This window comes from Mesoplodon mirus (genome assembly GCF_964341445.2).
Source record: "Mesoplodon mirus genome assembly, chromosome: 3".
NCBI lineage: Eukaryota > Metazoa > Chordata > Mammalia > Artiodactyla > Ziphiidae > Mesoplodon > Mesoplodon mirus.
In genome coordinates, this window is record NC_138978.1 from 24963688 (window position 1) to 24978173 (window position 14486).

Genomic DNA, 14486 nt, shown 5'->3' on the forward strand with positions numbered 1-14486 from the left:
CCCTCCACTATGGGGCACCTCACTGATGCCTGGGCACGTAGGGACCAGCTCTTATTTACTCAGAGCCTCCCGGATGTCAGGTCCTGGTCTTGACCTTCTAAATCCTGCCACCAGTGTGAGAGGTGGGTACTGTAACCCCCTTATAGAGACAAGGGAACTGAGGCCGGGAGAGAGAGGTGGCGCGTCCCAGAACGCGGCGTCGCATCCCCAACGCCCCTGGGCGGGGCGCTCCAGGCACCCCCGCCCCGCTGGGCCGGCCGGGCGGGGCTGCCGCGCTCGGCGGCGGGCGGGCCGTTCAGTCCGCGCCCAGCGAGCCGCGGGGACCATGGAGCCCGTGTCGCTGCAGGACTTCGTGTGCGCCCTGGACCCCGCCTCCCTACCGCGTGTGCTGCGGGTCTGCTCGGGTGTCTACTTCCAGGGTGAGTGAAGGGCCGAGACCCCTCCGACCCCGGCCCCGCGGCGGACCGGTTCTCCCTGCCAGGGCGTTAGAAACCCGGGACACTGCGCCCTGGGTTCGAATCCCGACGCTGCCGCTACCCAAGCTGTGTGATTTGGGGCCACAGTCCAACCTCTCCGGGTCACGGCTTTTGCTTCCGTGGAATGCGGGATGCTGATTGCCCCGCAGGGTGGTGATGGGAAGTCCATGAGCTCAGATACTCAAGTGGGTGGAACCGAGCCAAGCTGCCGCGGAACGGCGTTGCGCATTGCGTGAGGTCCGACCGTGCGGGGTCGCGGCATTCAGGCGCTCACGACGCCGGGCTGTTGCTTGATTCTCAAGAGCCAGGTCAGCCTTCCTTCAGTCCCCCCATCCCGCCTTTGCCCTCTGCTTGGCACTGGGCCGTACTTGATCCGATCAACTCTTCAGTTCTCAGCTAAAATGACTCCTCCTCCGGGAAGCCTTCCTGGCTCCTTGCACACCCGCACATCTGCCCACATGGCCGCAGCCCGCCTGGTTCACAGGGATGGTACACAGCTGGGGCTTAGTAGTCATTGCCTGAAAGGGTGAGAGGGGAGGGATTGACAGGCAGTGAGGGGAGAGGCGGCGGCTCTGAGGGTGAGGGAGGACCTGTGGGCGACTGAGTGGGAAAGGTGGAGGGCGAGGAGAGAGGGCAGTGAGGCTGGGTGGGGTGCGGGAGGCTCCTTCCTTAGAGGGCAAACTATGTCCGAGTGCCCTGCCTCGCCCTGTTCCCTCCATCCGCTCCCTTGCTCTGCCACAGCAGCTTCCAGAAAGGTGTTCTGAGGCCCCAAGTGGGGTTCCTAGATCAAGGGTGAGACACGTGGAGGGCCTCACAGGGGGCAGGACGGGCCACCACACCATGGGGTCTCGCCTGGCCCACTTGGGAATCTGAGGGATCTGGGTTCAAATCCCGCTCTCTCTGGGCGCTTCCTGCAGGCATCTGTGCTCTGTTTGCCCTCCCCTGACACCCCTCCCACTGTGTCACAATACTTGCGTTTCCTCATTATGCTCCCCCCCGGGGAGGGTTGCGGGAGTGGCGGAAGTGAGGGTAAGAGAAGAACCTGACAGGATGAGTGTGTGGGAGTGGGGTGAAGTGGAGGGGGGCAGATGGCTGTGGTTACCGCGTGGTTAGGAGCCCCAGTTTGGAGGCAGATGATGTCCTGGGCGGAGTCCCAATTCTGCCTCCTGTTACCTGATAATCTCAGGCGGCCCATTCACCCTTGCCAGGGCTCGGTTTCCGTATTTAGGAAAGAGAAACTGTCCTTCCCTCCAGGGGCAGTCATGAGTCTTAAGTGCCATGACACATCTGCAGTGCCGAGCACAGCGCCGGGCATATAGTAAGTGCTCAGCACCAGGGCTGCTCTTGTTACCAGCCCCGAGCGTCTGTAGACAGAAGTGTGTGTTTTATGAGCCTGTGTGTATTTTCCTGGGGATAAGGGCTGGGATTTTCATCAGTTTCTCAAGGCTGTTGTAAAGGACCCTGCCGGGGCTGCCCTGGGGGTGCAGTAGAGTCAGGTGGCCTGGAGGCTTGCCCACCTGCACTGTCTGTCCCCCATCAGCAGGATGGGTCGCTGTGTGTGAGAGATCTTTACTGAGCACCTTCCATGCTCTGGACCCTGCTATAGCCCTTTAAACCTTCTAAGTCAGGGCCCAGACCCGCCTACTGGGCCCACCCTGTCAGCGGCCCGCCATCCCCTCCTGTGCTTCTCTTAACAGCAAGTCATTTGAAGAAGAAAGCGCCAGTGTGGGTGTTTGGCTTTCTGTGATCTCGGGGCAGTCACTGAACCTCCCTGGGCCTGATTTTGTAGCTAATAAGGGAACTGGGATTTACTGGGTTGTTTACTCATTCATGACTTAAACACACACACTTCGAGGCTGGGCCTGTGCCAGCTGAGATGGATCAGTCCTGCCCTGTGAGCTGAGTTCAGGAGGCAAGGGGATGTGACCACAGAGGGGTACAGTCAGTGCTAAAAGAAGGCAGAGCGGCATCAGGGAAGGGCATTCCAGGCACCGGAACAACGTGTGCAAAGGTGTGGCCGAGAAGTGCCTGGGGGGAACAGGGCACAGGCCGCCCAGCGCTTGGCCTTTGCTGAACGGGTGAAACTGACTCTTTGTCTCCGCAGGCTCCATCTACGAGATCTCTGGGAATGAGTGCTGCCTCTCCACAGGAGACCTGATCAAGGTCACCTGTGTTCGCCTCCAGAAGGTGGTCTGCGAGAACCCGGGGACGGGCCAGACCATGGAGCTCACTCCCAACTTCCAGGGTAAGGCAGGCACCTGTATCTCCCTGAGTGCCCTGGAACCCTCCAGGCACACCCTTGGGCACACGTGACCCCAGCACAAACTCCCACCCCTCTGGGTTGGCACACACTGCTCTCACATCCACCACTGCCCAGCCTCAAGACCCGAATATCCTCTGACGGTGTCCTGAGCTGGCGTGGCTGCGTCCTCTCCGTGTCCGTCTCTGATCACATCTGCCTCTTGGCTGGGCCTTTTTTTGTTTCATGTCTTTGTCCACATGCCAGTTTTCCTACTCGCTCCCACATTCACTCACCAAACACTTATTGACACTTGTTGTGTGCCAGGCCTCGTGCTGGGGGCTGGGGTATGGGGTTCGGGATGAAGCAGATGCAGCCCTCTCCGGCGGGGAGTTTCCAGGATGGCAGTGAGGAGGACAACAGCACAAGCAGGCACCAGTTTGGAGAGGGCTCCGGGCAGGAGTGGCCTGCCTCAGAGGTCTGTGCAGGCTTCCTGGAGGAGGTGGCACCTCAGCTGGAGGAAGGATCCCAGCTAGAGGGAGTAGCATGAGCACACTGGTGCTCCAGAACCCCCCCGTAGCGCATTCATTGCAGGAGGTGGGTAGTGTGGTGGACCATGGGCCTGGACGCTGAAGCCAGCAGCCTGGATGGGAATCCCACCTCTGCCGGCTACTAGCTGTGGCCGTGGTTAGTTCCCGTGACCTCTCTGCGCCTCAGCTTCCTCTTCTGTAATGGGGCAGTCAGCCTTGATGTGACGATTAAATGAGTTCCCATGGATGATGCACTTAGAACAGGGCTGGGCTCAGAGCAGGCACCCTCTGCGTGCTTCTTCTCAGTATGGTTTCCTGTGATCGCTGAAGGGGACCAGTGAGGGCATGGGTTCCAGGTGAGGGGCAAGTGGTGGGGAGGTGAGCGGGAGCCAGACCGCAGGGGGGTCTGGGTGGGACACGGACACATTTTGTTCTTTTTTTTCTTTTTAAGGCTTTTAAAATTTAATTTAATTTTTTTATAAATTTATTTAATTTTTGGCTGTGTTGGGTCTTCGTTGCTGCACGTGGGCTTTTCTCTAGTTGCGGTGAGCGGGGGCTACTCTTCGTTGCGGTGTACGCGCTTCTCACTGTGGTGGCTTCTCTTGCTGCGGAGCACGGGCTCTAGGTGCATGGGTTTCAGTAGTTGCAGCACACAGGCTCAGTAGTTGTGGCCTGTGGGCTCTAGAGCGCAGGCTCAGTAGTTGTGGCACACGGGCCTAGCTGCTCCGCAGCATGCGGGATCTTCCCAGACTGGGGCACGAACCCGTGTCCCCTGCATTGGCAGGTGGACTCTCAACCACTGCACCACCAGGGAAGCCCGCCAAAGAGCTTTTAAATAGGGAAGTGATGTGTTTTGTTTTGTATTTTGAGGGTTTTTAAAAAATTTGAAATGATTTCAAATTTACAGAAGACTTGCTAGAACTCCTGTATACTGTTTATCCAGATTCACCAGTTAAGCATGTTGTTACATTTGCTTTCCCTCTCTCTGTATATTATATATACATACACACACACACATATATACATATGAACATATATTACTATATATGTGTGTGTATATATATCTTTTTTCTGAACCATCTGAGAGTTATAGACACGATGCCCCATTACATCTGACTATTACTCCCAATATTTAGCGTATCTCCTAAAAAACAAGGACATTCACTCACAAAACTGTAGTTCAGTGATTAAATTCAGGAAATTTAATATTGATACAACACTACTGTCTAACCCACAGTCTGTATTCAGATTTCACCAGCCGCCCTACTAATGTCCTTGATAGCCCGGTGTTTGCCTTGGTCCAGAATCTAGTCCCAGATTGCACATGACATTCAGTTGGCCTCCTTTAGTCTCCTTCAGGCTACAATAGTTCCTCAGCCTTCCTTTGTCTTGATATCAACATTTTTGAAGAGTCTAGATCAGTATGTTTGCAGAATGTCCCTCAGACCGACTTTGTGTGGTGCTTCCTTGAATAGATTTGTGTTGAGGGTTTTGGGCAGGAAGACCCTGGAAGTGATATTATGTCCAGACATGGGGTATTTTAGGCCAGTCTGGTGGCAGAAGAATGGACAGGGCAGGGGGAGGGGTAGAGGGGTGATCAGAGGTCATTTGGCCGGTAGCTCCTGGGTTTCTAGTTTGGGAGGGACTGTGGCACTCACCCACCCAGAATGGGGTGGTAGGTGCTGGTGTGTGGGAATGGAGCAGTGGTGAGGTATCTGGAGACAAAGGTGGCAAAGTGAGAGGCAGGTGGGGTCAGGAGGTAGGAAAATGTGGCAGTGTGTCTGTTCTGTTCTGTCTCTGGTGACAATCCCTCTGTGTCCGTGCCTGTGTCAGAAGGAACTGTCCCCACCCCTGCCCTCACTGTCCATTTGCAATGGTCACTTGCTGCCTGCCGTCCCTCAGCCCTGCAGCCTGGATATCCAAATGCTGGCCCACCCTTGGCCCCTGTCCTCGGGGAATTCTGGCTGGTTCTCTGCAGCCAGACCTGGGCACGGGATATGTGGCCCTGGGCCGGGCAAAGGTCTGCCCCACCCTGACACGCCCTGCTGTGCCCCACAGGCAACTTCAGCCCCCTCACTGGCCCCCAGAGCTATGGAACCCTGGAGGAGCTGGTCTCTGCTGCAACCCAGAGCTCCAAACAGCTGCCCATCTGCTTCATGTCGACCCACAGAATCACCACCAAGGCCAGGGTGGTGCCTCAGGAGCAGCCCCTCAAGCTTGAGGCTGTGGAAATGCACCTCGGGACCTGCTGTGCCCGCTGTGTGCTGGGCACCGGGGCCCAGCAGGTGCTTCTGCACCTGCCCCTGTCCCAGAAGGGGCCCTTCTGGGAACTGGAGCCTGGGCCCCCTCGGACTCTGCTCCAGGTGCTGCAGGACCCGGCCCTGAGGGACGCCATCCTCACCTGCCCCGCCCTCCCCTGGAGCTCCCTGACCCTGATGCCCCAGTATGAGGTCGAAGCCATCATGCACTGTGAGTTCCCCGGGCAGATGGGTGGGCCCGGGGGCGGGAGGGACAGAGGGGGCCCTGGGGAGCTGCTCTGATGGGAAGATGCCCCCTATCCCCGTGGATAGTCCAGGGATTCCAGGTGGTTTACCTGGTATATACAACGTAACAGAATAAAGAATCCCCAATAGTGGAAGTTAGGTGCAAAAGGAGATAGGAAAACGGGTAACTTGAGTGAGGTCCCACATACTTTATAAAGTTTGGCAAAAGTTGGGCTGCAAGGTTGCCCGCAGCTAGGACAAAGAAACATAGTGCTAGAAAGTGCAGCGTTGACCGTTTGCTCAGGAGAAATATATTTTCCTGTTGCTGGGGAAAGCAAGATTGTTCGTGAAGGGCCTCCTGTCTGGGAGGGTAGTGTCTGGCTGAATCCCCCAGCTGTTTCATAGGTTACTTCTTAGGACAGGCCGGTGGCTGCACACAGAGGGTTGGTGAAACACAGGCAGAACCTGGCCAGGTCTGGCCGGTCGGAGGCCAAGCTGGGGCAGAGGTACAAGAATGGGTGTATGTGTAGAGGCCCCCAGGGCACCCCCATTCTTCAACCTCCACTCAGCCTTGGCCTCTTGACTGGCCAGGTTCTGCCTCTGCCTCACCAACCCTGCTCTGGATGCTGCCAGCAGCCCGCCTGAGGACTGTCCTAAGAAACAACCTATGCTTTGTTTACTAGTTTTTGTAAAAATAACAAGTTGACTGCCCTGGAGAATGAGGCAGCTCAGGTAATTTATAAAGCATTCTGAAGAAAAAAACAACAGTACAATGAACCCACATGTGCCCATCTCCCAGCTTCAGCCAATTATCAGCTCATCTGGCACAGAGCAAAAATCCCAACCATGTGACCTGAGGGAAGTCACCACCACTCCTCGGAGCCTCAGTGTTCTCATCTGCAAAACAGGGAGAACATCCCCTGTTCTGTCTTCCGTGTGGTGCGGCTCAAACAACATAGTGGCTGGGCCAGTTTTCCTCACTCTTACAGAGTTTATGCACCAGGCACTATCAATGCCAGGACAGGAGGAGGTTGTCCAAAGTCATGTAGTCAGTGTTTTTCTTGATTTGGTTCTATCTATTTAAATCCAGAAAGGATTTGGAAAGACAGCTTATAAAATTACATTCAAAATTCAATTAAAATTTTAAAAGTGAACTGATTGGATATTCGGTGATATTAAGGAATCATCAAATTATTATTATTTCAATATGATCATAGCCTAGTGGTTATTATTTTTGAAATTTTAATTACCCCTTCTTTTAGCAATACACATTGAAATAGTCACAGATGGCAAGATGTGATTATTCTGATTCCAAATAATCCAGTGGAGGTGGAATGGATAGGTGGGGGTATAAAGGAAAGAAAATGGGCCATGGGTTAAATGCTGAAGCTGGGTAACAGGTACATTGGGGTTCACTATACTATTCTACTTTTATAAATATTTTAAAAACTTTTTATAGTAACTTTTAAAAAAGAGGTTGAAAGAAAGAGTGGGCAAGGAATTTGGTACGATAGGAAAACGCTGGTATGAAAGAAAAGATGAAGACAGGAAAGAGGTTAGCAGGCTCAGACCTCTGAGGGGTGGAGGGTGCGCACCTGAGCTGACCTCTCCCCTCCACAGTGCGCAGGACCATCGTCAAGATCCCCTCTACCCTGGAGGTTGACGTGGAGGATATCACCGCCTCCTCTCAGCACATCCACTTCATGCAACCGCTGCTGCTGAGCGAGGCCCTGGCCCGGGGAGGCCCCTTCCCCCTGCCCACAGAGATCCTGGAAGTCCCGGAGGGGCCCCCCATCTTCCTCAGCCCGTGGCTGAGCTCCTTACAGAAGGGCCAGAGGCTCTGCATCTATGGCCTGGCCTCGCCACCCTGGCGGTTCCTGGCCTCAACCAAGGGCCGGAAAGTACCCAGACACTTCATGATCTCCGGGGCCTACCAGGGCAAGCTGCGGCGGCGGCCGAGAGAGTTCCCCACAGCCTACGACCTCCTGGGTGCTCTCCAGCCAGGCCAGCCACTCCGGGTAGTGGCCACAAAGGACTGTGAAGGAGATGGGTTGGAGAACCCCGGGTTCACGTCCCTGGCCATGGGAGACAGGCTGGAGGTGTTGGGGTCTGGCCAGGCCCTTGGGGTTCAAGAGAGGGACATAGACGTCCTGGTGTGTCAGCGGCTGAGTGACCAGCCTGGGGAGGAAGAGTGTGAAGAGGAAGAGGACCAAGAACAGATTCTGCTGCCCCTCCACTTCTCTGGCGGCTTCGTGGAAGAGTTGGGTGATGGTCGGCGCTACAGCCTGCAGGATCTGATTGCCCAGTTCTCACTGCCCTGTGAGGTCAAGGTGGTGGCCAAGGACGCCAGCCACCCTGATGACCCTCTGCCCTCCTTCCTGGGCCTGCGGCTGGAGGAGAAGATCATGGAACCCTTCTTGGTGGTCAGCCTGGACTCCAACCCTGAGATGTGCTTCGAGGTCCCTCCCCGGTGGCTGGACCTGACTGTCGTGGAAGCTGAGGGGCAGCCAAGCCAGCCGGCTGGGCCCCTCCCCGTAGTCCCAGTGGAGGAGCTGACAGAGGCCTTCTATTACCGCCTTCGGAAGTCACCGGCCTTTGAGGGCCAAGCTCCTCCGCCCAGGCCTCCGAAAAGTAAGGGCCTCAGTGGGCAGAAGCAGCAGGTCAGCAAGGCGAAAGGCGTCAAGGTACCAACAGAACCCAAGTGGGCAGGGAGGGGCCACCTGTAGGGATCACTGGGGTCCTGCCATTTCTTGTCTGTCTCGCATCACACTTCTCTTACAGCTGTACAGGACGTGCAGTCTGTTTATTTATTTATTTTTGAATTTAATTTTTTTATACAGCAGGTTCTTCTTACTAGTTACCTATTTTATACACATTAGTGTATACATGTCAACCCTGATCTCCCAGTTCATCCCACCGCCGCCACTACCCACCCACCCCCGCTTTCCCCCGCTTGGGGTCCATATGCTTGTTCTCTACATCTCTCTATTTCCAGAACGTGCAGTTTATAAACGTGCACGCTTTGTACCTATTATTCAATCCTGACCATCCTGACATTGGTGTGATCATCCATATTTTACAGTCGAGAAAATGAGGTCTCAGCGACTGTGAGACTCACCCAAAGTCACACAGTTTATAAATGGGGTGGGCTGAACTGGAGCGGAAGCCTTGTGACTCCAAGTTCACGGTGCTTTACCTCTCTCTGCTACCCCTGCTGTCACTCCCTAGCTCAAGCTACAGCCATTTTTCACCTAAACTTTCAGCAGCCTCTTCAACCCCTCCCCACGGCTGTCAGACGGCCTCCCACATCCTCCCCTGGTCACTATGGGGCCTCAGCCCCGCCTTCTGAAACCTTCCGTGGCTCCCCATTGCTGGGGGTAATGCGAACCCCTGAACATGGTATCCAGGGTCCTTCATAGCTGACTTCAGTCTCACCTTCCCAGGCCCACCTTCCACCACTGCTCAGCAGCTCCAACCACAGAGGAACTCCTGACGCTCTCGGTATGCCAGGATTCCTGCTTCAGCACTTCACACACGCCAGTCCTTCTGCCAGGAACGTTCTTCCTCCTTTCAGGCTCACGGGCAAGGCTCAGCTCACATGTCCTCCAAGGCGGTGACAGTTCTCCCTCTTCTGTAGTCACACTGCACGCTGTACATAGCTTGGAAGTGGGAGGCCATGTAGTTTTAATTAGTTGTACTTGGTCTCTGGCTAGAACAAGAGTCCTGTGGGGTGGGGACCTCCCAATCCAAGGCAAGCAGAGAAAGTGCCAGTGAGTCCGAACTGAACCAAACTGAATCACAACAAGCGGGCAAAGAACCTCAGAGTCAGAAACACGAGGTTCACGTCCCTGTTTCCTCGCTCCGTGGGCTGTACTTCCTCACCAGTGAGCCTGGGATAACATCACTAACTCTCAGTGCTGTTTTGTTAGCCTCTACTCATGGGGCACTTACCCTGGGGTGGCCCCTTACACGTACGTACTGCCCCACCCAGCTCTCACGGCATCCCTCTGAGGTGGGCGCTGATAGCCATGCTCTGCTGAGAATGGGGGGCGTGGTGGGGTGGGGGGAGTGATCTACATAAAAAGCACTTTGTAAACTGTAACAAGCATACTGTTTTGGGATGTGCAGAGACTTGGATTTCGTACTGTGTGGGGAGGCAGTGGGATGGCAGTGGAAGTTAAAAAGATGAACCCTGAGCGATCTCAGCCCCAGAAGGGGCTTGTATCTGTGGGGCAGGGGGTAGGGTAGTCGTTTTCTGACAGAACCAAAAATAGACTGGGACATCTGAAACACAGGCCTTGTGACAGTGCTGGAAAGAATGTGGTACAAAGAGTTGAGACCTCCGTCCCAGCCTTGGTTCCTGACGGCTCCTCTGGGATGGCTCCTGCTTGTTGTCCTAGAACCAGCAATTTCCCTCCCTGGGAATCAGTATTCTCCGCTGCTCATCAGGGAGCCGTACTGTTTGCTTTTGAAAGCATGATGTGGTGGGAAGAGGAGCGGCTTTACAGGTCACAGACATGGCTCTGCGTCTGAAGCCTGGCCCGGCCAGGGATCCCGTGTGAGGCTTGACATGGCACACTCTTTCTGAGCCTGGTTCCTCACGTGTAAACTGGGAACTCAAACAGCTCCTCAGAGAGTCACTTGAGGGTGAATGAACGGATATACATACAGCTTCTGGCACATGGTAGGATTTCAATAAAAGTCCTCTTCCTTCTGGGACCCCTCTCAGCTCTGTATTCTGTTTGTCCTGAGGCTTTGTGACTACTTTTTTCTCCTTCAGCAAAAGATTTGGAGGACAATGACCAAATCCCTGTGTAAAAACGCAGGGACAGGGCTTCCCTGGTGGCGCAGTAGTTGAGAGTCCGCCTGCCGATGCAGGGGACACGGGTTCGTGCCCCGGTCCGGTAAGTTCCCACATGCCACAAAGCGGCTGGGCCCGTGAGCCATGGCCGCTGAGCCTGCGCATCCGGAGCCTGTGCTCCGCAATGGGAGAGGCCACAACAGTGAGAGGTCTACATACCGCAAAAAAAAAAAAAAAAAAAAAAAAAAAAAAACGCAGGGACACCCTGTCTCTAGCCCCCAACCCTATCATGTCTCACCCTGGCCCCTTTCTCCCCTGCCAAAGAACAGTCCAAGTGCTTGTAGCAAAAACACCTGGGGTCCTGAGAAGCCATACACTGAAAAGGAAGTTCAGAGGGGAGCAGAGGAAGTGAGATTTGAAGGAAATTGCATTTCAGGTACTCTCTTACCCCATTTCTTGGGACCCTGCTAACTTCTGCTTTTTCTCCCACTCAGTCTTCTGAAGCCTTCGAATTGCAGGAACCACCTCTGCTGCCTACACCCAGGAGGAAGACCTTGCGAGAGGTCACCAAGGACAGCTGCAATTTATACAGTGAGACTCCTGGTCACAAGAAGGGTCTCAGGCCCACTAAGCCCATCACTCAGGATACAGGTGAGTCTGTCAGCCCCTGGTCACCCCTGTCTTTCCTTCTCCCCTCCCCCATGCCATTCTGCTGCTGCTTTTGCCTCTGATGGTGCTGGCCATACCCTCAACAGGGCCCTGCTCGTGAGCCACCCTTCCACAGTCCCAGTTGGATGGACAGGCCTATATGAGATGGGCTTAGGCTGAAGGGTCCCTACTGTCCTTCTCCCAGTGGCTCCAGGGCCCTGGCAAGGAAAATGACTTCATCCCCCAACTACCCTCCCCAAGGCACACAGGAGAATGTTTGCAAAGTGTTCAGACACAACAAACTGTGGTTTCTGGGCTAGCAAGGACCTTAGAGCATCCAGACCAAGCGCTCCCCTGTTCAAGGGAGGAAAGTACCCTAAAGAGGGGAAGGAACCTAAGGCCAAAGGTCCTCACTGACTTGGATTCTTTTGCAGATGGTGAACATGATTATGAAGAAGTACTTGAGCAGTTTCCGAAAACCCTCTAGGTGCTGGAGGAACCTTACTTCCTAACTGCTGCTTCTCAGGGAACCCGAGATATCAGCCAACTATTACAAGCCTTTAGAGGACCTTGGACAAGGTCTCTCAGAAATCAGACTGTGGACAAGGAGTGGCCGGGTGGGGACTGACTGGAAATAGGATAGACCCCGCACCAGCTTCCCTCTGGCTGTTCTGGGCCCAGCACTTTGCATTTGGCTCCTTCAGCCTCGGAGCTTTGGTATCATGTAGCCAGCTGGGTTCTACTCAGTCCTGCACCCCAACACCAGCTGTCCCACTGGTTAGTGCAGAAAGGAATCCAAGAGACTGCCCACCTTGGTGATGGCAGCACAGGGCCTCCTGCCTCTTGGTAAAGGGGACTCAATCCTGATGACACACTGCACTGTAATGCTGGCCGCCCCTGCCCCACTCTCCCCTCCCTCTCCCTGTCCCCCACCCAGGCTCCGAGCCCCTGAGGGACCAGGACTGTCTTCCTCATCTCTGCAGCACCCAGCACATGACCGCAGTAGGTGACTATCCAAGATTATTTCACTTTAAAACCACAGAATAAAAATGACATCTGAGCTTCCAGAAAAATGATAAGAGATGATCACTTATTAAGTTCTGTCTGTGTACCAGACCCTCTACAAAGCCTATCTAAATCAACTCTCTGAGGTAGACAAGGCCTGGTTTTAAAGATCGGGAAACAAACTAGTCTAGTGTGCTTCAGCGGGCAGGCTAGTCATGGGCCTGGGTCAGGATCCTTGCTCACCACCTACAAGTGATTTTAACTTCTCTAAGCTTCAGTTTCTTCACATGCAAAATGGAACTAAGTTATCTACCTCAAAAGATTGTTTTAAGGATCGACTGAGATAATATCTGTAGAGCATTTAGCACAGTGCCTGGCTCATAATAAACATTCAGTAACCATGTTAGTATCATTACTGTTGACCAAGATCTGAGAGTTGTACCTGTCTCTAAAACCAACACCCCTTTCACACGCTTACACTGTCTCCTAGTCATGGAATTCATCCCAGTGTTTATACTATGTTCCTGGGCTGTGGAGACTGAGCCGGTATAACGAGATAAGAGAAGAAATACAAGCCTGTGTCTATGCAGAGAATAACTCAGTTTCCAGGGTCAGTTAAGGCCTGTTCAGTAAGGTAAGACCACAGGCCTCACTTCCTAGAAGTAGTGGGACTTTGGTTTCTTGGGCTAATGCAGTCACGGAATTAAGCACCATGGTCAGTGGAGGACAGGAAAGAGACAAAAAGATGGAAGGAGTGTCCAGTGGAGGCGGGAGCCGAAAGAGGGTCCAATTCCCACTCCTGGATTCGAGGCACTACACCTGAGTGTGTCCTTCCTTTGCCTCCTAACATCCCTCCAGCTCTCTGGACCCATGTACTTCCCAGGCCGCCACACTCCAGCAGGGCATTCTCCAGGTGACCACTGAGCGGTGACTACGTGCTACTGGGCCAGTCCCCAGTATCTAGCACCCATGCTCATCTCCACACCAGTTCCCACACCCTCCTCCACAGACGCAATCTCTACCACACAGGAGGACCCTGAGGAAGAGAGTACTCTGGGAAAAGCAATAAGCAAGAGACAGAAAGTTCCTCCTTGGCACCGGACCCCTACGGATCAGGACCCCACGCATATGCCAACAGTTTCACTTTCATGTTTGCAGTTAATCTTGGCACCAAATTGGGCAAGATCACAAAAGGGGAGCAGAGGAGAGGGCCACCAGTTCCCACAAGAGGGGGTTTCCGAGTGGCCAAATGCTGCCGTGAGGAGAAAGGCAGCAATTGCATAGCAGGGAAAGCTGGGCTTAAAAGGAAAACGTGTTTGAAATCCATAACTGTGAATGTCTTACGAGAGCAGTGAGGGTAGGAAGGGAATGGACCAAAGGCAGATACCAGCCTCAGGGTGCTTTTGTCTTCTTTACCTCTGGAATAAACCCCTGGGTGGTGGGGAGGGAATTATAATGGGGCTAGAGATTCCCCCAAGCAGTGGTCTCCAAAGTGAGCACACAAGATGATTGACTGGGAAACAGAGAAGAATTACAGTTGACCGCACACACAGTCAAAAAATCCACACACAGCTTTACAGGTGGCCCTCCGCACCTGCAGACTGAACCAACTGCAGATCGTGTAGTATGTTTATTGGAAAAAATCTGCGTATAAGCGGAGCTGCACAGCTCAAACCGTGATGTTCAAGGGTCAACTGTGTTGGCACATCCTTTCATGTTTATTTTTAATATCCTTTTTCATTTCTAATTTTGAGTGTTTTGTAATATATATAACAAACTAATATAGTAACTGATGTAAATAACCGCTAAATAAATGACTATAACCTGGGGGTGCATGCTCAAAAATTTATCAAGAGTTTTCAATTTCCCTCAACAGCATTTTAAAAAACAAATCTATTAATTCACATAGGACACTAATTCTTACTGGCTTTTCTCTAGTTAAATCCAATAAAGTACCACTATTTCCCAAGGAGCCTCATCTCCCACCTGTACACCTAAAGAGATCTTCCTGAGACTAGGCTGGACGCATGGCTTGGCTGTGACACTGGGGGTTTCTGATAACTTGGGTCATAGTGCTGTTCCTGCAGTCTCAACAATGTACCAAGAGAACAGTGTATACCTGACATCCCAGGTGACCACAAATACCCAAAATGCAAGTTCCCCTGGTTTGAGCAGGTAGAAGCTCTACAGAGGCTGGCGTTCCACTCTGCTGAGGAGTGGCCTACCTCTGCTCAGCCCCACGGGTCCCCATAGTGCTCAGAATCCACAGAGCTCCTGTGAGACCCTGTCAGTGCCAAGATGGAA

At 53.5% G+C, this 14486-nt stretch overlaps 1 protein-coding gene across 1 annotated transcript; it reads left to right on the forward strand.

Annotated features, from left to right (window-relative positions):
* The first annotated feature begins 314 nt into the window (after nt 1-314).
* THEMIS2 (thymocyte selection associated family member 2) lies at nt 315-14009 on the forward strand. The gene is made up of 6 exons (XM_082615301.1): nt 315-419; nt 2581-2721; nt 5304-5714; nt 7349-8412; nt 11024-11180; nt 11612-14009. Exons 1-6 carry the CDS (start codon nt 326-328, stop codon nt 11662-11664), a joined length of 1920 nt encoding a protein of 639 aa, XP_082471427.1. The 5' UTR covers nt 315-325; the 3' UTR covers nt 11665-14009.
* The last annotated feature ends 477 nt before the right edge of the window (nt 14010-14486 follow it).

What these genes read in the sequence shown, in the direction of transcription:
- THEMIS2 (XM_082615301.1), top strand. Translation starts at nt 326, where the DNA reads ATGGAGCCCGTGTCGCTGCAGGACTTCGTGTGCGCCCTGGACCCCGCC. An exon ending in GCTCACTCCCAACTTCCAGG is followed by an intron (nt 2,722 to 5,303) that starts GTAAGGCAGGCA and finishes TGTGCCCCACAG; the next exon opens with GCAACTTCAGCCCCCTCACT. An exon ending in GCCCATCACTCAGGATACAG is followed by an intron (nt 11,181 to 11,611) that starts GTGAGTCTGTCA and finishes ATTCTTTTGCAG; the next exon opens with ATGGTGAACATGATTATGAA.